Here is a 22,877-nt window from a genome sequence, read left to right as displayed (position 1 = left end):
TATGCTAACATTTTCCTGGTCCATTTTAGCTCAGGAATTTGAGGCTGCATGTGGTCTTCCATCAATACTGTACAACTTTATCTAGTTTAGGTTTGTGGCTGCTGGAGCCAATTAAATGCAGAGTACAGAGGAAACAGGTCACCAATCCATCACAAGGCAATTGCACAGATTCATGCCTCCAGGCTTTTTTTGGGTCCTCATTTCACCTCAACTGCATGTTTTCGGTATGCAAAAGTACACAGACAGCAAATTAAAACCAGAGGTATTCTGATAGTACTAACCACTCTACTACCTTGCATGTGACCCCTGACCTATACTGGGCTAAATTTGCCTTCTGTAAAGTTTCTGATCGAAATATACAGCAATGAAAAGTAATATTCAAATTTTCTTTTTGAGGGAATAACTTTCAGCTTTTCTTTTTTATACACAATATGAGTAGGCCAGCTTGAAAATGTGAAGCCAAATCCAATTTCATGTTTTGGATTTTTTACTAAAATGTAATAACATTTTCTGGCAAATATTGTACTAGAAATATTTCAAATCACACACAGTCTAATATAAATAACAGGAAAGCAGTAAGTCATTGAGAGGTTAACTTTTCTTTCAGCTTTCACTAAAACAAAATTTTATTTTTAATTTTTTTTAAAGTAGGAATAACATTTGAACAATCCTAGAGAAGATCAGAAATATTAGACAAAATAAAGGCCAAACTCCTTGTTGGTGCAACATTTTTTATTTCATGAATAACAAATGTACAGTTTGTATAAAAAAATAGAGCACGAGCTAAAGGCAAATAGCTGGCAAGAGGACACCAATACTTAAATCAGTCCACAGGGAGAGGAGCATTATCACTGACAGTATTTCTCAACACTGGACAGAAAGACAGGAGTGCTACTGTAAACTTTGAAGAGGAGAGATGAAACCTGGTCCGGGGCAAGGACAGGAAAATACATTTATGCTTTGGCATGCCAGCTGGTTACAACCCTGCAACCAGAAGGATGCATAAATATATAGATATATACATATACTGGTACATATATATGATGACGCCCTCATGTCCTCCTCCGGTCAGGTAACTTATCAAATTGCATATAGTACTTACCCTCTCTTAAAGAAAAAACAACAAAAATATAGAGGTATTGGAAGCTCTCAAAGAATATTAGTTATGTTATATAGAAAGTGTAAATTAGTCGCTACATGAAAATAAGGAGTTTTTTTTTTTTTTTTGGGAGGTCGTGTCTGTTTGAAGCACTGAGGGATCGGAAACTCGGTGTACCACGTGGATGTGAGAATTTGAATGGCAGGAATCAGCCAAACGTTCAGTGTCACTAAAGGCATTGTTTGTTAAAAAGTAATAATACGTTAACAGTTAGACCACCCGATGTCACTTTAAAATGAAGGCATCCCTCCCTTTTTAACGCTCAGCACAAACTGTAGTTCTCTGGTAGGACATACGGTCCGTCATGTTGCTTTACACAATTTCCGCGCGAGCGTCAGCCTTTTTCCCCTTCCCCCCGATCGGTTTGTCGTCACCCCGTCAGAATCTGTCCACTAAGCATTTTGCATCTCTTTGCCAATCTTGTAGCTGAGGATCTTGTTCCAGTCGATCTTGGTGCGGGTGACCGGGAGCTGTCTGCGTAAAGCTTTGAACGTGGTGTCTGACATGGTCTGGTAGTTCTCATTGATGGCCACCTGAAAACACAAGGCAACTTTGTCAACTCGCTTTCTGGTCAGCGTGCTTTTAATGTGTCGGCCACAAAATCAACTCAACAGCAACCAGAAGTAAATCTGTCTTTGAAACAACTTGATTTCTACAAGACAGACTTCATGGGTTTCCATGTGCTGAACAGATTTGAGGTTCCAAGCTTTTAGGAGACGTTGCCACATTTCTTCTGTGGGTAAATGAATTCCTTCTTACAAATGGCTGACTCGTTCATACCTGGTAGAAGTTATCTGCCTCGGTAATAATTTTCACCAATTCCTTTGCGGTTTGGGTCTCGTTCTGGAAAAACAGACGTGTGTGTGTGTGTGTTAATCCAATCAGATGAACAGGAAGACATAAAGAGTTGTAATTCCTTCAAATATTGCCGACTCAATTTTTAAAAGCAGAAAACATCTGAAGTAAAAATAAATAAACAACTTACAGATATGATCAGTGAGTCTTGAACATCTTTATGGCTGACCAGCTGCACGTTCCCATCCTCATAATAATGTACCTAAAAAAAACAAGACAACAATGACACAAACCCAGTTGCGTTTACGTTGCGTCTGACACTCAATCACCGCACCTGTATTTTCAACACTCCGACCAGCTGAGCCGTCGACTGTGAGACACCGAACTTCCATTCGGACCTGCAGCGACCGTTCCTGAGGACGAGAAGATTCACGGGGCACCATCAAGGATGTTCCCTCCGCACCGTCCCGTCAAAAAAAAAGGTAAACCACATTACGTCAACTCACCAGAAGTTTTTAGGCTCAAACTGATGACCCTCGATACAAGCAATAATGGTCTGCTGGCCATCTATTGTTTTCCCATATACCTGAAGGGAAACAGGAGGAGTTTAAACATGAACGGAAAACATGGTGGACTCGGTGTGGGTGGACAAAGTGATCCTACGGTGCAGACGCCGTTGGGGTAGTGATCCTTGACGTAAGCCCGGAGAGCAGAATCGCAGGCGTCTCTCCATGACCTGAGGGCCGCCTCACCCTCGTAGGGCTGCGGGTCGCTGGCCTCCTTCCTCAAGTGGTCAAACTTGAAGGAGATTTTGTTGTGGGGGTCGAAGAAGCGGCCATTACCCAGGTCTCCATGTTCTGTAATCAGAACCTACACAGGCAAGGACACTTGTTGTTACGGTCTATTTATACCAATAGTGATATTTTAATGATGAAATAATATCTAGGTAATGCTTGCCTGATCATCATATCCCTCGATTTTGGCATGGGTGAATTGATCCATGTTATACTGGGCAAAGGCCCTGTATCAACAGAGAAAAAAGCAAAGTTACATTTATCATATCAGTACTTTGTTGGATTAAAACCAAAAAAAAAAAAAACAAAGGGAGAGAAAACATACTGAGAAGCCCCTTGTCTGAGAAGATCATCATTGTTGAGCAGCAGTCGCACGTCTAAAAAAAATAAAACCAAAAATGAGATCAAATCAAAATAGAATTCCCACAAAGATGAAGTGTTCACGGGCAGTAACCAAAGCTGTGTATCCCAAGGTAAACTCACCGTTAAAAACCTCATTGAACTCCCCTGGAGGAGCATGCATCACAAAGTTAGACGCAATACGAACCTAGAGAAAGACAAAACATTATCATAGCACGTGACAACAGTGACACATTCTCAGTAAACTGAGATAATAACCGGTTTATTTAACATAATCCCGGAGGAGGAAACGTACAACAGCCCACTGGCTCAAAGGTTAATTCTTTTCTTGTTTGGTTTTTAAGATGAAGAAAGTAACTTCCTGGCTGATACGGCCTGTCTGTGTGGAGTTTGTACATTCTCCATGTGCCTTTTTTTTTTCTGTGTGCACTGGCCTCCACCGGCAGCTTCAAACAAACTTGGAATAATTAGTAACTAGTCCGCTGACCCGGGATGAACCCTGGCTTTCACCTAATGCAGCCTGGCAAAGACCCCAGTGCGCGAGAAGCCTCCCCAGGGTAGGAGCGGTGATCAAAATGTGTGTATGGATGCAAATCTACAAGACAAGTGTAAAGTAAATACCCTGCATATAGCCACTAGAGTGAAGCAGTGAGCAACCTGCTGACTTTCTTGGCTGCAAGTTTGCTCACTCTATCTTGGCCACTCCTTAGAAGGCAGGCAGTACATGTCACCCCAGGGCTTTTCTTAGCAGCTAGTATGCATGTGTAAGCAGATGGTGTCAAAGCCACAGGGCGGCAGGGTTGAGGCAGGTACTGCTGCTGTTGAAGCCGCGTTAACACATCTGTGAGAACTGCTCATATATTCATAACAGGCAGCAGACGGTGAAGTGCAGGGCGGCGTCGATGGAGAAGTTACAACATCCCCTCACCCAACATGCACCACTTTAACCAGTCCTCCATCCCAGTGCTCCAGAGAGAGTCAAGCCTTCAGGGCTGGAGCTGGCACTGACCTACAAATGGGCCGTCCAGCTGAACGGGCAGGGGGACATTACAATGAATAACTCAGTTTAAGTGCCTCCTTGGTTGTGACTCCATTCAGGGGGACCACAAAGTAGTCTCTGACAGTTTCTCTTCAGGCTGCAATCAATAAATTAAGTATTGAGGATTGTGAAAAACCAAAATACAAATTGGCTTATAACGTTTCCAAGAGTCACTGGAGCATTGAAGGAGGATTATCAGCTGCTGCCACACCATCAACTTTAGGAATGCAACGCCTCACTTTACAACATGTTGCAGCATGATGCAGACAGCAGCCCTGCGAGGCCCAGGAACACTGTGGACGGAGAGAAATCTCCCCGGCCTGCAGAGCGAAATCCAACAAACATGACGTGTGTATGTGGACGTTTTAAACGCTGGATCCGTCCAGGAGGAAGAGATCAGAGAGCAGGGTGTGGGTGTCAGCCTGCAGATGCTCATTATCCACACTGCAAATGCAGGAAGTAGCTCCACTTCCCTCGATCGAGCATTAGCTCGCTTACAAATCAAGACACCGACCTCGGCTGCACGCCGCCGTGATTACTAATCAATGGATGTTGGGAACACACACGCTGGCCAACTTCGAGAGTGTATTTATGTACAGGAGGAACGTGCAGCTTTGAACTGTCAAACACAAGAACAGCCTGGCTGGAGCTAGCTCCGCCAACAGACACTCTGAACGACTCGATGGCTGCTCTCTGATAAATCGCAGAGATCCGACAAAACGTCGTTACTGCCTAACAACGAGGTGGGAAGGAAGAGAGCGTTGATTTTAGTGAATTTTAGTGAGTTAATACCTTGTCTTCATCGCTCAGCTCGTCGAAGTCTGCCATCTTGGCTCAATGAAGCGTTAACAAAGCGACGACGGAGGTTGCCAGGTATGTCAGACTACCCGCTGGCGCGTCGACGACCCAAATCCGGAAAAACAAAACTGTGTGTGTGTGTGTGTGTGTGTGTGTGTGTGTGTGTGTGTGTGTGTGTGTGTGTGTGTGTGTGTGTGTGTGTGTGTGTAAAAACAACATTTTCCTACAACCCAAGTTAAAAAAAGAATACGCTTAAAAAAAAACGACCAAAATTCTGAAATGCAGAAAAATGTAAAACATTCCATTGTACTTGTAAAGGCTATATTTATATATAACTAATTATTATACAGTTAAAAAAAACCCACTCCAATGTAAATAGCACGATTATAGTGTTATATCACTTCGACCATGAGTTTTACTTCAAAACTGGAGCTAAAATATCCCAACCTGGCAACCCTGTCACCTCCCAGTAGTTTGGGATGGGTAGTACTTTGAGAGAATTTTTACATTCTCCTTTATAGTGCATATTTCTTTCCTGTTAAATACTGCCATACAATTTGTTGAATACTGGTCGAAAATTGAAGTGCCACAAACTACCCTGAAAACAACACAAACCATGCACTAAAAGTGAGGAAACGTCTGTTTAGTTGATAATTTTTCTGTTGTTGCAATGTTTCCGGTTAATAGATCTTATACCTCTGGAAAGCCTGTTTAGTTCCCTGAAGCAGCATTTATACTGAACATGCATTTGTGGGATGAGCAGCAGTGGTGAGAATGCAGTTTGCACCCATAATATATTTGCCAAATCTTCTCTGCCAATGCCAAACACAACAGACACAAAATAAAAAACAACATCTCTAAAAGCACTTACACAATTTCAGCATTGTCTGTGGTGATGGATGGTTTAAATTGGTGTTTTTGCACTTTATTGGAGTTGATCTGGGCATTTCCAAGGCCTCTTGATCCACAGGCCTACTGTAAATGTGCCCTATAGTCATGACTCGCAACTGAGAAAAAAATATAACTAAGTGTTTCTTTCTTGTTCTTTTTTTTTTTTTTTTTAAAGAAACTTTAATTATTATTCAATTCACATTATTTGATTGGGACTGCTGTGAAATCAGATTCCTCACAGGAAAGGAAACATTTTATATTGAAATAATGAACAAATATACACCCACAGGAGAAAACTTTATTGTGGGTGAAGGTGTGGAAGTCACTCCTATAACAAGAAATCTCCATGTTGGGAGTTTCTGATTCCACTGGATTAGTGCTTCTAAACTTTCTATCAATATTGTAACTCTGTGTGAAATCTATTTTAAACAAGGAGGAAAGAACTACACATGCTCGGAGCAGAGGGCGACTGCAGTGCAGTATCTCGGGGTCAAGGGCCTTGCTCAAGGTCCTATGGTAACCTGACAGCAGTGGGATTCGCTCTACTAACCTTCGCTACCCTCCTGTAACCTCTTCTTACCACCAGCTCTTAACCAACCTGAAGCATTTTTATTTGATAATAGAAACCTACTCTAAATCGCATTAAGAGAAACAATAGTATCTGATTCAAACAAATGTCCTCATCACATCGCCAAAGTATTACTCAAGTTTTTCTCTCATGGTAAAGTTAACCGTGTTGATTTTTTGTTTTTTTTTGGCAAGTCTGTTTTCCATTTTAGTGCTTTTGTTTGTGGTGTTTTTACTATGTGATTTTCAGTGCAATCTGAGGAATTATTTGCATAACATGATAGAAACATTGAACAAAAAATGAATTTATACAAACCTTTATCAAAAATATTCATGCTTTGTTGACTGAATATTTTTGATTTTAAGCATTATCTGTATTTCTGAATGATTGTTTTACCCCCGACTCGACAGGTTTGCAATGACAGTCAATTTTCTAGAGAAACAACATGGGCAGATCAAGGACAGAAGCAGGTATTTACAACATATTCATGCTCTGTCACTAATAATGAACCTGCATAGTCAAGTTCATACAGCACACTGAATAATTAGACATATATCATACATTAAACCAATTATAGTCACAAATGACCTCATTGGAAGGGAAATCAAAACAGATATTAAGGAGGCTTGTTTATTTTTGAGTCATGTTAAGTCGAGACCAATATATCACATACTGTAAATGTGTTTCTGTTTGAGAATTAAACTGTGGATCGCTCTCTTTTTGTTGGTTAATTTTTGTGTATGAGTAATAGTCTAATTTATTCTCTATCTATCTATCTATCTATCTATCTACAGTTTACACTCCGGGCCAGAGAGGGCGCTCGAGGGTTTTAAACGCTTAGTGTCACCATGGAATGAAGTCTTGCTCACGCTACAGTTCTCGCTGCAACCATGAATGCAACCAGCAGATGGCACTAATGCGCTAATGAGCGAACTGCTCAATGAATGAAGCTTCGCGTACGAAGAAGATAACTATATTTTCTCATTCTGAAGCGAGGGCCCGTCCGCGAGCATCTGACGTCTGAAAACAGTGAAACATTTACATTGAAGGTAAAGAAGGCGTCGCCCTGTCATCTTAAAACGCCGATACTTACCGTCCCCGGTGGTCTTTGGGAATGCATTTTGTGTGACGCCGCAGCGAAGCCAGTTGGTAGATTATTAGCGGCTGTTCCGGCGAGGCTAACGGGTAGCGCTAACGTAGCGACAGTGGAACGTCGACAAAATGACAAATCGCGTCGTGTAAGTGTGAATATTGTTCAGTTTAAATAGTTGGATTAGATATTTTAAAGGTGAATAACCGTGCAGTCCCTGTTCTGTAGATATTGGAATGCGTTTGCAACGCGACAACCTTGTGAGCGAACCTGCGCGCGACTCGCCTCCGCTGCTGCCAGTCAAACATCATCAATACAAACCCACAGCAAATTTATACTTTTTATTTCTTCAAACTGCATCTATTTATCCACGTCGCTAAAAAATGTACAATATCGACCGACTACCTCGATTGCGCATTGTTTGGAGTCATTCTGAATGATAAAATTGTTGTTTTTATTAAGTTAAATACGAGTATTGGTTGATATTATATATTTGACCGATTATCAGGCGTAAGAACGTATTTGGTCTCGGTCGGATTTTTGTTTGTTTTGTCAATAGTAGCAATTCATGTCTTTATTTGATCCTACATTAATGGTTTCGTGATGAAGGGTGTTAAATGTTTTAGAGCTACACTCTAAATTAAACATGTGATGTGCAATAATGATTTGATAAATGTGTTCACTGGGTATAAATAGATTCTAATTTAGAATCTTTCGAAGCATGAATGCACAGAAACCTAATTCACCTTTGGTCAGCCAGTATGATGTGACATGTACATTGCTCATGTTGATTGTGAAAATGATAAATCCGTGATATCCTCTGCGATTTGTTTTGTCCTCATAATCTGGTCGCTTCATGTAAATATACTTGGAGAACGTTATTATCTTAAACACCCAAGAGTAATCGTGTCACGTGTTACCCCGAGTCTCTCTGATATACTACACTTGGAACAGGTGCATATGTGTGTAGTGAAGCTTTTCTTCAGCTGTGATGTACCAGAGTCTGTCTGAAGCCATACTACATGCCATTTGCCTTTTCATCACAATATTTTAATTAGGAGTTTATAAGGGAAATGTTCTGGGACGTGATTCAACTTGGAACATCTTGAATGTGTAACTTGAAAACACACACGCTCGCAGAAGTTAGATTGATTTACTAAAGTCTGTTTCCCAGTTTTGGAAGTATTGCTAAAAAGTCGAAATAGGAAATACTTTCAAATACATATTTGAGAAACACATATACAACTTTGCTGATCTCGGAGTGCTATCTCAGCCATTTAGGAGCATTCAGAGTCAGTTATTTGAGAAACCGTTTTAAGGTGGTTAATAATTCTGTCCTCTGCTTCCCAGGCGGCTGCACCAGCGTGTCCACAGCCTCTGGTTCTGGGTTCAAGTCCAGGTAAGCGAGGGGCCGCTCTCTGAAGCCTTTGAAATAACTGATTAACAGGATAGTTTCTCAGTGTCATCTTCAACTCTTTGTGTCTTTAAACTGAAAGTCTGCAGAGGTTTTCTCTGCTCGTTACCTCTCTCTCAAGCGTTGCCTCATTTGAACCAACTGACATTTTCCTCCACGCCTACGATCCGCTTCGATTTGATGTTGCGATTTCTATCAAGCTGGCACGACCATTTCAAGAGAAGAGGACCGCCCGCGCACACCCGCAAGACTATTTTTCGAGCACATTGTCTGAAAATTCGCGTCGCTGAATTTTTGACTCCGCGATTTTGCGCCATTTTATTGCCGTGAGTTCATTTTCTGATGGTCAGTGGATCGTATCGCGCCGCACTCCAGACGCTGGGACCTGCGGCGTCTGCTCCATTTTCGCTCATCGACCGAGGACAACATCAAGACTTTGTTTTATTTGATCGCCGTTCCTGAGAAGATTGAAACAAAAGTCCAGTGACCTGCATCACGGTGGGATTACTTTCATCCATCTGTTATACTTTGATAGAATCAACTATTTCTCAAACGTTTCTTCCGTGAGTTTTCAACAAAAATAAACTAAAATGTGCTTAAGGAGCATGGCAGAAGTCACGGCTCATTTATAAAACGCCACCTTTGAATGTCAGCTCGAACAAACGGATGGCTGATTCATTAGTGGCCTGATTGTTCTCATTGGTTTTCCATTTGTTGAAACTACTGGTAAAAAGAGCCGGTAAAAACACATTTCAGCCTGAAAATGACATGCAAATTGAATTTTGTCCACATTTTAGACCTCGGCTCTTCTTCATCTGTAGCAATAATATAAGATCTGCTATTTTTAGTTGGGCCTGACTGATATGGATGTTTTGGGGCCAATTCCAATATTGGGGAATAAGAAACTCCGCTAACCAATACATTTTTAGTGCTGGGATGACGCGTCGATGTAAATACGTCAATTACTAATGACTTGCGTCGATGCGTCTCATCGAAGATGGCGACCTCCGGTCAATGTGTGGCAGCAGCGGTAAAAGCACGGACGGAGGACGGGCGAACACGTCAGTCGAGCGTGAGTGACGCAACGCGTCATGGGAAACGTATTGTGTTGTCGTTTATTTCACAAACGCAGCAGTGAGGTAAAACCGCCTCGGTTCAGTAGACGCTCACTCTTCACTGCTTCACTGTGGGGCGACGGAGTCGGAGCGTCCTCTACTGGGTACGCAACAGGAGGACATCAGGAAAACACCTGTGTGAGCATCGACGTCAATTTTGGCTGATTACCGATTATTCTCTAATTTTTATTTGGTCAGGCCCTAGTTGTTTGCCAGTCCCAAAAACAAAGGAGACCGTATGAGATGGCTTCCATGTTTCTGATTCACCTCCACTGCATCAGAGTCCGGATTTCTATTTCTTATCAGCCTCACCACGGATCGGATTGCTCTCAAATGTGAAAAGCTGCAGCGGGCTTGATTTGTGCGAAGGACACGAAGGACGCAAGGACACCCGATGGAGACGCCGCTCGTCACGACGTCGGCTGAATTTTCTGATTTAAGCATTTTAACTTGGAGGATTTGCATTTCAAACCTGAATTTTCCGCAGCTCCTCAGTCGATCTGAAATTTGCTGTGATTTTGATCTGCAACTCAAGAACCTCCTGAAAGTTTTTATTTTTATTTTTTATTTTTAATCCCTTCAAGGAATTTAACCTCTTCTTTTACTCCACTGGCATGTTTCAGGATCGTGGCGAATTTAAAGAAGCTTAATAGCAATCAAAACCAAACTCGGTCGAAGCGTTTGAGACGAACGAAGAAAGAAAAGGGTAAACCATGTCTCGCAGAAGAAGCCGCAGCTCGTCGCCGGGCCGTTTTTCCCGCACCTGCAGCAGTAATGACCCCCGAGATTTGGAGAGAAGGATTTTCGTTGGGAATTTGCCAACGTCCGACATGCAAAGCAAGGATTTGGAAGACATGTTCACCCCGTACGGGAAGGTTATCGGTCAGTAAACACAACATAAGCTGTTAAGTTTCCCTTCATGACAGTTTGAATGAGGTAGATTGTACCCAACATTCTCTTTTGAACTGGTCCTACGTCTGTGCCACTTAAATATTCCTTTTCCAGGAGTGTCCCTGTTTCGCGGGTTCGGATTTGTACAATTTGAACGTGTTGAGGAAGCCGAAGCAGCAAAGGCGGCCCAAAAGGGTCGGGTTTATAAAGGTTATAAAATAGGTAAGCGTTATCCGCAGAGGGTGTGGCTGTATGGGCAATAATGTATGCATGATGTTGAGTGAGGAAGAGAATCAAAGTGTTGAAAGGTTAACTTTGTGATGATGTGATTTTTACTTTTCCTGAGGGATTTGGTGAGTAAAAGTTAAGAAAATGTAGAAATATAAGCAACACTTTACCATTAGTGCTGGGCGATACGGCAAAAGTAGTCTGTATATCTAATTAAGATTTATGTTGAAAATCCTCTCGCTTCCTCTGAAGTTAAAATGTCTCTTTAATATTACAAACAAATGATGCTGCAGCCAGGACTTATTGCAAATCTGTAAAGCCACAGTATTAAGTTATTTTAAACTCCCCGACTTATTTTTCTCACCGACTTTGTCTCAGATTGTTTTTTTCCCGATATTTAATCATATTTTTCAGCGTAATGAGAGTGGCCATTTTTGGGCTTATTCTTCTTCCAATACACATTTTAAAGGAGTCATATGATGCAAAATTCACTTTCTAAAGGTTTTCCAACAATAATAGGCGTCCCCATACCTGGAATGTCGCCCAGAAGTGAAGAAAGTCTGTCAACTCTCTTCCTGGATTGTTTCAATCTATAGAAAGTTTGTTGTTCTAACGATCCAATCAGAAATCAAACCCTATATAGTGTCATCGGGGGTTTAGCCAATCCCAACCAAGGTAACCCTCCATTTGACCCTCCCACAATTAGGTTGCTCTGCTCTGGCACATGGCACCACGAGAGGAAGTACTTCCTTCTCTTCCCAAGATGGGCATGTGTGGGAGGAGCCAGTCCAGCTTTCACAGACGCAGCAGATTCTGAATGTCGCTCCTATGATCCAATATTCAGATGGATGAAAAGCTGGATTTGGGGCAATAAACTTTGAATGCAAAGTTTTGGACCAACGCGACCCAATGAAAGCTGGATAATATGACTCCTTCCTTTCAATAACGAGACGTTACGCCATCGGCTCCAAAGTATTGCAATAATGACCAAAACACAGTCAACATCTTCTCTGATGCTTCTTGCAGCAGCAGATCTACATTCCCGACCCGACCCGTATCGTCCTTATCAGCCCAAGTTCAGTCATTATCCTGAAAGTTTGTTTTATCGCCCGGCCCTAATGTCATCTGTTAATGGGGGAAAAAAAAAAAAGAATAATTTCAAGTGCAGTAATTTCTGCTTTGAAGTACCGTTTTAACAATGAGTCGCTGCTTCTCGTCCTTGTAATGCTTTTTAACTGTCTGAGCCTCGTCGCACTAGAAGTTGCTCGATTTGAAGCGGCGACACAAACAAGTGCAAATAAAGAAGTTTGACTAAATTCCGGAAAACTCTCGAGTCCTGAAATTTTTTGCAGCGTGAGGAATTTTCTTAAACGTGGGCAAATGTGTCATTTCAACTTTGTGCCCTCGTTGCTTGGGAGTGTCGACGTTTTGGATTTTGAATTTGACCGATTTTTGTCACTCAATTTCCCGCTTTTTGTGTGTGTGTGTGGGGGGGGGCGTTCGTCCACTTTTGACTTTGAAATTTGGATCCGGGCGTCTGCGTTCAGTTGGACCATGAGAGTGTCGGTGCGATCACTCCGTTTTTTTATTTATTTTTGCCGCGTCAAAAACATTGCCTGAGCTTACATGTTGCTGTTCTGTTCAACATTTGGATTGATTTACTTTCAGATGTAAATATGGCAGTGGAGCGACGGCAACCTAAACCTCAATCCCAGCAGAGCCCTCCACGAAGGTAAAGTAACGCCAAGTGGGTGTGAAGAGCTTCCATCGCCTCTGCTGTGTCGGTAAAATAAACCCAAATCGACCCAGCGTGTTTTAACAGTTTGTACCACCAGTGTCGACGTCCGTTTGATGGAAGCTTGCCGCACCGTTAGATGGTTTGTGACTGTTCACAAAGTCTTTAACTTTTAAAAGTTTCTGATCTGTTGAAATAAAGAAAAGGGACACACGGGTGTAGTTGAAGTGTCTTTGTCTCAAACATTCTTGACCTTCTGGCTTCTCAGTTCTGTTGTACAACCCTTGTGAATTTATTTATTTTCTTCTGTCCCACGTTCATTGTTCTGTTACTGTCCCACGGACGTAAGTGCAATTTAATATATCCACACCACATTCAAAGTCAAACACGCTGCTTGCATCAAATTTGTTTGGCAAGCAACAGAGAAAATGCACATGAAGGTACCCTGTGGAGGTTTTTTTTGGTACAAAACGTAGTCTTGAGCACATTAATACGGTTTATGTACGGTTGTGCACGCATCGCTCGCTCTGTTGAGCCCCGCTAAAGTCGTGTAATCCAGCCTATTGTCATGCACAATAAATACAAAATAATCCAGCTGCATGTTTCAGGAGATTCCGTTAATACACTGAACTGGTGGGGGGGGCGGAGTGGGAGTGGTCGAACCTTAATGTGACGGGTGTTTTTTCTTTTTTTGAGCAGCTGAATTAAAAAACAACAAAAACCTGACGGTTCTAAAAACTCCGCAGGGTTCCTTCTCTTTGCTCCGTTCACAGGTCGTGAGGCTGCAGGTTACACTGAGCAGCTCACAGGGTGACACTTCCAATCAATAAATGCTCCAAAAACAACCACATAAAAGAAGGTGAAAAGATTTAGTGTTCAAGTGTTTGTCAAATGACTGAATCGTGGAGCGTTATCTGAAACTGCTGCAGAAGGCAGCGACAAAAAGCAAAACACTTGACAGCGTTTTTTTTTGTAAAAGAAAAAGTCAATATGTCCACAAGTGCAACCGCTTTAATCCAATGTAGCCTCTTCATGGAATAAAAGTGCAAGTACCTTCTTGTTTCATTTTGTGGTACTTTTGTCAATTAGCGTAATGGTTTCTCCTTTTCTTCAACCACTTTCCTCACGTTGTGCTAATTGTCTGGAATTCTGGGTTCACTAAACTAAATGTGCCAAATGAACGCCTTCCGAGGGAAAAGCAGGTCGTGGTACTTGTCTATTCGAAGGCGGACTCGCCGTACGCAGAATCTCAAATGGTCGGTTGATCAAAGGCGCGGCGGGATCGATCACTGGACGTTGCGTAAAGATCGTTGCTGCGACGTTTTTCCCGGAATCCCTTCCTGGTTTGAATTTCTTAGCTCGACTTGGGAGAAAACCGCCCCTGATTTCTTCACTCTGGTTCCACGAGCACCTTTTCCTCACCTTGAGTCAAAAACAATATTTCCAAATCTCTCTTTACCAACTGTAGGTCCAGCAGCTGAGGACGGAAGAGTCCGTCGCCTCCTGAAATCTTTCATAGCAGCCTGAAGCCCTCGATGTTCTTCTGCTGATTGCCTGCGTTTCTCTCAGGGCGCCGTACAGCAGCTATGGAGATAAAGACCCTCAGCCGCGCTCCCGTTCCCCCATTTATGGACGCGACGGGCGAGACGGGCGAGAATCCCGTGACGGACGTGACTCTCGTGATAGCCGCGATGGGAGGGACTTGCTCAGAGAGCCGCGGCCCGGAGGCCACTCTCGCGACCACGACTACCGGTACCGCAGCTCCGAGGGCAGAGATAAGGACCCCCGGGACACGGCGTTCAGGTGGGAGTCACTCGGACCGTCACGTTCAGGAGAGGAAGGAACGTCTGTTGTTTGACTGAACCCGCTGCGTGTGTCCCTACAGCCGAGGGGAGTACGACCGGTACTACCGCGGCAGCAGCAGCACGGACGATCATTACCGCCGGAAGGACGAGCCCTTCAGAGAACCGTACGGAGATCCTTGGAACGGGCGGCGGGAGCCAGATGGTAGGTGACCCTGATGGAGGCCATGTTGCTCTTCAGTGAGTCCGAACAACCGTCGGTAAAAAAACCCCACAAGAACCAAACTGCAGAACAAGTTTAGGTGTTTGGACGTTGAGCCGACTCCAGCACCATTTCAAATCTTCTCCTTCCTCCACCGCAGCCGACCGCACTCGCCCGGAGGAGCGTCGCCGCAATGAACTTTACCGCCAATACTACGAAGAACTCCAGCGGCGACACGACACCGACCGTCCCGTCGACTGCTCCGTGATCGTCGTCAACAAGGCGCAAAAGTAAGTCCGCTCTCTGCTCGCCAGAGGAAATGCTCACGTGGGACGGCCAACGGTTCTGTAAACGCCCGCCCAAGCAGGATGATGTCATTTCATACGGCTTGTGTGTGTGTGCGCGTGCTCGTTCTCTTCAAAAACTACTGTAGGGAGTATGCGGAGACGGTCGGGCGGAAGGTCCGCGACTTGGGAATGGTGGTGGATCTGATCTTCCTCAACACAGAAGTGTCTCTGACTCAGGCGCTGGAGGACGTCGGCCGAGCTCGCACTCCCTTCGCCATCATCATTACCCAGCAGCACCAGATGCACCGGTCCTGCACCGTCAACATCCTCTTTGGCACGCCTCAAGGTAAAGAAGCGGCGGAAGCACTCGCCACGCGTCGCTTTCCTCCGCTAACGCTTGTCGGTCGTCTGCAGAACATCGAAACATGCCGATGCAGGACGCCATGATGCTGGTGGCGCACAACTACGACACCTACAAAGTGGAAAACCGCGAGAAAGAGCGCGAGGAAATCGCCAGAAAAGCAGCCAAGATGGCCGACGACGTGTTGCTGAGGGAACCTGACAGAGAGAGCCACCCGGTGTCGGTGCTCACCACTATCACGCTGCTGTCTGAGAGCAGGTGCATCTTGGGAAATGAAACACTTTGTCCTGGCTGCTTTGTTTTTAAGATTTCCCTCAAATTGACCTTTCTTCTTCTGTGGTTCAATCGCAGATTTATAACTCCAGAGGAGCTCGACAGTCTCATTGCGTACCTGAAGGACAAAAGAGCTCGACTGACCAGAAGCACGGGCGATTCTCTCGCAGGTCAATTTGTCAAATCCGCTTTTAATGGAAGAATTAAAAGTTGTAGTTTGATGTGAGATGATAGAAATGTTTCTTCTGCTGCTGGTGGACATTTGTGAAGACGAACGTTAAAGAGAGTAAACCAAACCGTTATTGACTGTCCTGGTCTCCCTGCAGCTTCAGTCCATGTCGGAGCGTCTGCCGTCGTCCATCACGACGTGGTCCCCTCAGCTGCAGTTCTGCCCGCGTCCTCGCAGCCCAGTCACCTCGGCCTGGCCGCCAGTTCGAGCGCCTCTGTGAACCCCAGCCACCAGCAGGAGCTGCAGGCTAAAATCCTCAGTCTGTTCAACAGCGGCACCGGCGCACTGGTGGGCGCCGGAGGACCCCCGTCTGCCGCCGCCGCCCCCCCGCCTCTCTCCTACAGCTCCATGGGCGTGGCTCCCGCCCCGAACCCCGCCCGCCCATCCATGAACGCCCCCACTGCAGCCGTGGCTCAGGGTTACGGCGCCGCACCGAGCCGAATGCCGGCCCAGCCCGCCACCCAGAGGCCTGGACCCTCCAGCTCGGGAATCAACTTCGACAACCCCAGCGTGCAGAAAGCTCTGGACACACTCATCCAGAGCGGGCCGTCCCTCAACCACCTGGTGAACGCCGGAGCGCCGCCGCCGCAGCAGCAGCAGCAACCACAACAGCAGCAGCAACAGCAACCGCCCCCGAGGCCACCCGCCAGCATGAACCAGGTCCCCCCCATGTCCATGTACCCCCGACACTACTGACCCGCTGCCCCTCAGCAGGATCCACCAGCGTGGCATCGATTAGACTGTAGAGACGTTTTGTAAAACCTTTTATCCTCCTCATGTTTTAAAATGTGTTTTCAGTTGACATGCCGATGATGTTTCTGATTTTGTCTTTTTATGGTTTTATCTTGAGTTGAAATTTGTAAAATAGATTCCATTTTGAAAAAGAGACATGATTAAAAACTCCAGACACGGTTGCTGTAATAAAATGGTATTGGTTTATTGCATTTTGTGCTGACAAATCTATAAAATGGAACGGGTATCGCCAGAAGCCATAGAGATAAGCATTTGAAATGTAAGATAAAACTACTTTTTTTTTTCCTCTTTTTAATGTACCATGAATCACAATAGAGAATAATACAGGTTTTTTTTTATTTATTATTTTGGAATATTTAACTTACACTGACACAAAAAATAAACACCTCCACACTAACTGTTATTTGATTTATTTACATGTAGCCCCCTCCCACCCTCGCCCATAACCACCCCCGAGCCCCCAGCAGTTACAAGTGCACATGTACACGCACACACACACATACACACACTCCCACAGAACTGAAAGGAACACTACGGCTTTACCATAAGACTTAGGTACAGTATCAAGAAGAAGTCATGAACGGTTCAGAATGAAAGGATGTTTCCATATCGGGTGTGTCTTTGTGTGTATGCTGTATTTTATCATCTACATCCAGTCAGGTTTTCAATCATCCATACAAAACATCTCCCACAAGTCCAGTGAATTATATACAAGCCTGCAGAGTCACGCGTGTCCTTTTGGTTACCGAATTCTTAATTTTTTTTTTTCTTCCAATGTGAAAAGAAAACACATTTTGGGAAAATATGCGTCAAGTCGGAGTCGAATGAGAAGAATACCGTTGATGCTTGTCAGGTAAATGTGAAGCAGCAACACATTCGATTAGCACAGAGGCTCGAAACATTCTGCAATATTCAACCTCGAAATCAAAATCTTAAAAATTGTTCTGATAATACCACTTTTGCACCCTGGGTGGCAGTAGTGAGTCTCTCCTGCATAATTTATCTTCACTTTAATCTCTTTTGAATTCTATAGCAGGTTTTTTTTTTTTTTTTTTTTTTTTTTTTTTAAACCCAGTTTCCAAAAGTTCTCGATTATAAAGTGTATCTATCGTCCGTCTAAAAGCTTCGGCCACTGTCGTATATTTTTGCGAGACTGCGAAATCTACGAAACATTTTAACTTCAGGTTTTCAATTAAAAAAATTCACTTGACTATTTCTCGCACTTTTCCACGTCAGGATAACTAAAATCAGCAAGTAATCCATTAAAATAGCCCTTTACATTTGAACCCAAATTCGACAAACTACGTAAAAAGTAAAGAGTGCCTGTTCCTGCATGTTTCCAGTCTGTGTGCTAAGTCTCAACACGTTTTCCCCAAAGTGAGCCCCTTGTCCTGTTGGAGGAGGGTTGAACGGCACAGAAGACGCCAGATCTGCCGATTGGGAATAAAGAAAACACACAATAGAGCCACAGTTTGTTTTGCCTCAAGGAGAAAAACTTAAATTAAACTCGCAGACATCTCTTTGGCACACCCAATTGTGAACTGTTGTTTTATTTAACGGACGACGTGCTGTGAAGTCTCGAGTAAGAAGGTCTTGAAATAATTCACTGGAGCACACACGTTCACACTCACTTCACACTAACTGAAAGATACTTTGGTAATCAGTTCATCTGCAGATCATTTTCCGACACAACGAGAAGACCTTGTTGACAGATCTACCATAAAAAATAGATTCTGGTACTGTAACGTTAATATCTCAGATACATTGATTGGCCAGTCCTAAGGAAAGAGGAAAAATAAATAAATATATAGATCATACTACTTAAAAAGAAAAAAAAAGAAAGAAAAGTGTCTAACAAAATACTTTTATACCACAAACACCCAATATATTTTCAATACACCTTGTTCAGGGTAATTGCATGCATGCACTGAGTTACACAACATCACTGGGACGCGGCTCTGCTTGGACATCGTGGACAGAATCTTTGATTTCTTTTCTTCTTTTTTTTTTCTTTTCCCTTATCTGATTCCCAGAGAGATCGACTGCGAAACGATGAGAGTGGCTCCAGAACGCTGGGCGCCTCTGCGAGGATGACAGTGATGCTGAGGGGTGAGATTTCACTCCCCTCTGCTTGTCATCTGGGATTGGATTTCTCTGCTGGGTGTTTCTAACAGGACAGCCTCCTCAACCCGGTTACAGATGTGTTTCAGAGCCCTTAGTATCCCTTGAAGGATGGAGACTGAGTGATGATCACCGGCAGGGTTTGTCTCATGCTACAGTTGTGCAGGCGAAGAGGACCTGATCTCAATCGTGGATCAGCTCGAGGGAAGGAGGAGGAGGAGGAGGAGGAAGGATGGGGGAGTAACAAGGGGCATGCTGGTTTTCTAAGTCCTCTGTCCTGTGTGGTCCAAGCAGAGCCGACACCAGAATTGGAAGCGCGAGTTTTATATTCTTTGATCATTTTTCAGAATTATACTGCAATCACATTTAAAATACAGAGCTGGGGTGGAGTTTGTGGCTGGGGTAGTGGGAGACCTGGGGGGTGGGTGGGGGGGTGGGGGGTTAAGAGGGGTGTGGAGGGGGTGTTGTGGGAAGGCTCAATTCACAGATTGAGTGAAAAGCACTAGAAATTTGACAGTTACTATTTTTTCTTTTAAAGAAGTTTGGCAAAGAGAAAGGAGGGGGGAGGGGGAAAAAAACAGAGTGTGATGCATGCTAAAAGTGTCCAAACCATGTAAACAGAGTCAGCAGGTCGGTTTTTTGAGTTAACGCAGTTCACAACTGCAGCAGAGATGAGGATGATGATGGGACTTCATCATGTTTTTTTCAGTTTTCTTTTCTTTTTTTTTGTTTTAATACATAGAGCGGTCAGACTGCTGGCTGTAATTACACTCCGGTGCCACCAGAGGTCACTGTGGGATCGTCTGTGCAGAGCAGGCGGTCTCCAGAAGACCCCCACCTCCACCAACACAGAATAATCCAGTGCCTGCTGAAAGCCTCTACAGACTCAGCAAGAGCAGAGAAAGTCTCTTAAAGCTGCGAGAAAAGCCTGGTGTCACTCCTCTCCTGCAGCTGCGGACGACTACTGTGTGAGAAATCGGAAGGAAGGCAAACATGCCACCTATGTTCACTCTTTTGTTCTCTGATGAAGTAAGAATTGGCCACGTCTCTCTGGGCTCTCGCAGAGTCTGTATCCACCTTTCAGTGTAAAGTGCTTCTCGGAGGAACACTTTCTTTACAATCCAGCAGACCTGACGACAAACATTATGGGGAGGGGGGTGGGGGTGGGGGGGGGGTTAAAGTGTGCGACGGACTGCTGACACCTCAGGAGTGTTAATCAATATGAAACAAAACCAAAAAACTGTGAGCAAATTAAAAGTATCCATGTGAGAACAATATTGCACATAATCCTACAAAAAACTCTAAGACTTTGTCCACAGTGATAGAACAGTGTACAACAAAAGACAACACTAGTAGGTTACAGTGTCTCTGACTTGAGTGATAAATATATTTACAACGGTGAAATGACCATTCCTAAGGCCCATCTACCCGCAAACTCAAAATCTCCTATTACGTTACGCAAAACTACTTGAGCAAGATTGAAATATAACAAGTAACAATATAGTGAACTCATACTTTTGCAAAAAAGACTCGATCTTCGAGGTGGAACCCTGTCCCGAGTTCTCACAGTCTTCCTCCTCCTGCAACTCCGGCGCCTTGAACATGAAAATCGTCACTAGAGAAACCACTAAAACAAATATTGCCACAGAGTACCATGCAAACAGCAATTATAAAACATTTAGAATTCAATAAATAAATTCATTTCCGATAAACATCAGGTGTCTTTTCTCTCTCACTCTTTTTTTTTTTTTTTGTTCGTTTTGTTTTTCTTCTCGAATGAATTCAAAAGGCTCAGTTGATGCAGGCAATGTTGTAGAGACAATCTGAAAATAACCGCGTTCTTCAAAAAAACTGACGTTGAGCGTTGAGGCGACCTCTTTTTGTCCGAGTGTGACCGGCGCGGGAAAAGAAAATCCTCATGACTTGGCACCCAGAAATCTTTGAAAAGTAGTTAGTGGCTGCTTTGTATCACAGGAGTTAAAGGTAGTTTTAAAAGTTTTTTTTTTGGGGATTACTCCCAACATTTATCAAATAAATCAGAAAGATTGAAACGTTTTGGCAATTTCTGTTAGTTTCTTTAAGTATAACGTGAAAATTAAATCTGTTACGTTAAAATCAATTCAGTCTACGCATAGATAATATAATCAAGAGGGTTTTTCTTGTTTTGTTTATTTTTTTTTAAAAGGGTGGAGGGTCGGCCCTCAGGTGGAATATTGCATCACGGTATTTAGTCCACTGATAAAACAGAAAGCTAACCCCCGTCCAGAGATCACAGGCCAGATGTTTACAGGTGCAGCCTCGTCGTGTTCGATAGCCACCACCGCCACCACTGATATGTATGTCTATACCCTTTTTCACTTCGTCTTTAATGTTGCTGTAGTCATCTCTATGTACAGTACAAATAAATCTATAGATACTAGCAGCATTCACAACATATGGTCCGACATTCAAGCAACACTAAAAACATTTAAATACGGTTTTTAAATAGTTCTAGAAACTAGTTTGTTTTGATTCCCTATATTGTATATACTGTATATATATATATTTATATTTATATATACGTGTTTATTTATATTTATAGTTCTACTACAAGTGCAAATGACCAAAGAAAAGACAGTTTCCTTGAGGAAAAGAAACAGGAATAATTTAAAGTAAAGTGACATCTGTCCTTGGTCAGAGTGAGATGATTCTAGATTTTTATAAGACTTACGAAATCTACATATACAAAATATATGTGTAAAAAAATAAATAACATGATCACATGAGTCCGGATTTCCACTATTGCACATTCCTTCCCAGATGCACTTGTTTTTGATTCCAAACCGAAACATGATTTGCTCACGAGTCATTCAGTCGGGTCGCGTGCAGCTCCAATCTGAAAACCGACCTAAAGGATAGAAAATCTCACCGGAGAGTCTACTGCATAGAGTTCATTCTCGTGGACAAAGTGAGTTTCGTAGCTACAGAAGCCGAAGTACTCTCTGCTTATTTAGACCGAGCCCTGTGAACTGACGGCACGTCGACCGACGCTCACGGGCCGAACATTCGTCGTGTTCGTCGTCCACAGGGCCACTCTCCAAACGACGTTCCACGCAGACGCCTCCTTTAAAACCTATTTTTGTTCACTCTGATTTAAATCAATAGAATTTAGTTTACTATTTCTCTTTGAAAAATACTTTGAGTATGGCACATTTAAATGTAAGTAAATTTTGGCAAAAAACAACACAGACGACATAGCGTTGAGTGACAGTCAACATGGCAACTATTTCATCCATATGTGTAACTTTGATCTATAAACATAAATACATATTTGTTCTCTAGATGAAAAAATAACATTTAGTTGTTTTCGTCTTCTTTTCTTTTTTTTAACTATTCGATGAACTCGGTGAAATCATCAGAATTCCACGTGTTGCACAGTGGCGGACAGTGCAGGTGCAGTGCTTTGTCGAGGTTACAATGACGATTAGTGACAGGAGCCTATGCCATCAAATAAATAAATCCAATAAATAAATAAATAGATAATTTTTTGTTGTTGTTGTTAAAAACAGCGTATTCGAGCTGTTCCTTCTGAGCGAAGGAGCCGTTTTCTCTCCACTAGAAGCTTTTTAGTATGTCACAAAAATACTACACTCATACTGAACAACGCGTCAGAGCTTGTACATTATTTACAGTGATCCACACGAGGGTCGGGGGGGTGCTGGCGATGATAATCTCCTCGGGTGGCAGTGGGGAGGGGATGGGGTTTGGGGGGGGTGGGGGGCGCCTTGTACCGTCTCCCCAGCTCCTCTGCTGTCACACCAGCCTTTTTGCTTGGGAATCGCACTATTCACAGTTTAGATACGTGTCAATCTCTACAAACTAAGCTAGCCTTGTATTTTTTGGCACTAACAGTGGCCACAGGGATGGACAGCCACTAAGAGAATGAGTTTTTTTGAAGGTTGGGGGGTTGGGGGTGTGGGGGGTTAGGGGTCA

At 43.4% G+C, this 22,877-nt stretch overlaps 2 protein-coding genes across 4 annotated transcripts; one reads left to right on the top strand and one right to left on the bottom strand.

Annotated features, from left to right (window-relative positions):
• Nucleotides 1–714: 714 nt before the first annotated feature.
• Nucleotides 715–5,153, bottom strand: LOC308108508 (F-actin-capping protein subunit alpha-1-like). The gene is made up of 10 exons (XM_080461493.1): nt 4,940–5,153; nt 3,232–3,295; nt 3,074–3,125; nt 2,912–2,975; nt 2,618–2,824; nt 2,461–2,540; nt 2,289–2,367; nt 2,145–2,216; nt 1,940–2,002; nt 715–1,692 (listed from the first exon to the last, which is right to left on the bottom strand). The coding sequence occupies exons 1-10, from the start codon at nt 4,973–4,975 to the stop codon at nt 1,552–1,554; spliced, it is 858 nt and encodes a 285-aa protein (XP_080317619.1). The 5' UTR covers nt 4,976–5,153; the 3' UTR covers nt 715–1,551.
• A 2,133-nt stretch (nt 5,154–7,286) lies between these two features.
• Nucleotides 7,287–17,179, top strand: ncoa5 (nuclear receptor coactivator 5). Of its 3 annotated transcripts, XM_080461490.1 has the most exons (12): nt 7,287–7,453; nt 8,845–8,893; nt 10,647–10,905; nt 11,029–11,136; nt 12,811–12,874; nt 14,447–14,680; nt 14,763–14,884; nt 15,042–15,171; nt 15,315–15,514; nt 15,583–15,787; nt 15,881–15,972; nt 16,129–17,179. In XM_080461490.1, the coding sequence occupies exons 3-12, from the start codon at nt 10,737–10,739 to the stop codon at nt 16,725–16,727; spliced, it is 1,923 nt and encodes a 640-aa protein (XP_080317616.1). In that variant the 5' UTR covers nt 7,287–7,453; nt 8,845–8,893; nt 10,647–10,736; the 3' UTR covers nt 16,728–17,179. The 3 variants fall into 3 exon arrangements, with proteins under 3 accessions (XP_080317616.1, XP_080317617.1, XP_080317618.1); XM_080461491.1 differs by lacking the exon at nt 11,029–11,136 and having other exon boundaries at nt 7,325–7,453; XM_080461492.1 differs by lacking the exons at nt 10,647–10,905; nt 11,029–11,136 and having other exon boundaries at nt 7,325–7,453.
• Nucleotides 17,180–22,877: the final 5,698 nt, after the last annotated feature.

Source organism: Lipophrys pholis, assembly GCF_963383615.2.
Source record: "Lipophrys pholis genome assembly, chromosome: 4".
Classification (NCBI taxonomy): Eukaryota; Metazoa; Chordata; class Actinopteri; order Blenniiformes; family Blenniidae; genus Lipophrys; species Lipophrys pholis.
This window is presented reverse-complemented; position numbering and strand designations above follow the sequence as displayed.

Coding starts and splice junctions, on each gene's coding strand:
- LOC308108508 (XM_080461493.1), bottom strand. CDS start 4,975: ATGGCAGACTTCGACGAGCTGAGCGATGAAGACAAG. Junction 3,296..4,939: donor AGCTGAGCGATGAAGACAAG/GTATTAACTCAC, acceptor GTCTTTCTCTAG/GTTCGTATTGCGTCTAACTT. Junction 3,126..3,231: donor GTTCAATGAGGTTTTTAACG/GTGAGTTTACCT, acceptor TATTTTTTTTAG/ACGTGCGACTGCTGCTCAAC.
- ncoa5 (XM_080461490.1), top strand. CDS start 10,737: ATGTCTCGCAGAAGAAGCCGCAGCTCGTCGCCGGGCCGTTTTTCCCGC. Junction 10,906..11,028: donor CCCGTACGGGAAGGTTATCG/GTCAGTAAACAC, acceptor TTCCTTTTCCAG/GAGTGTCCCTGTTTCGCGGG. Junction 12,875..14,446: donor CAGCAGAGCCCTCCACGAAG/GTAAAGTAACGC, acceptor CGTTTCTCTCAG/GGCGCCGTACAGCAGCTATG.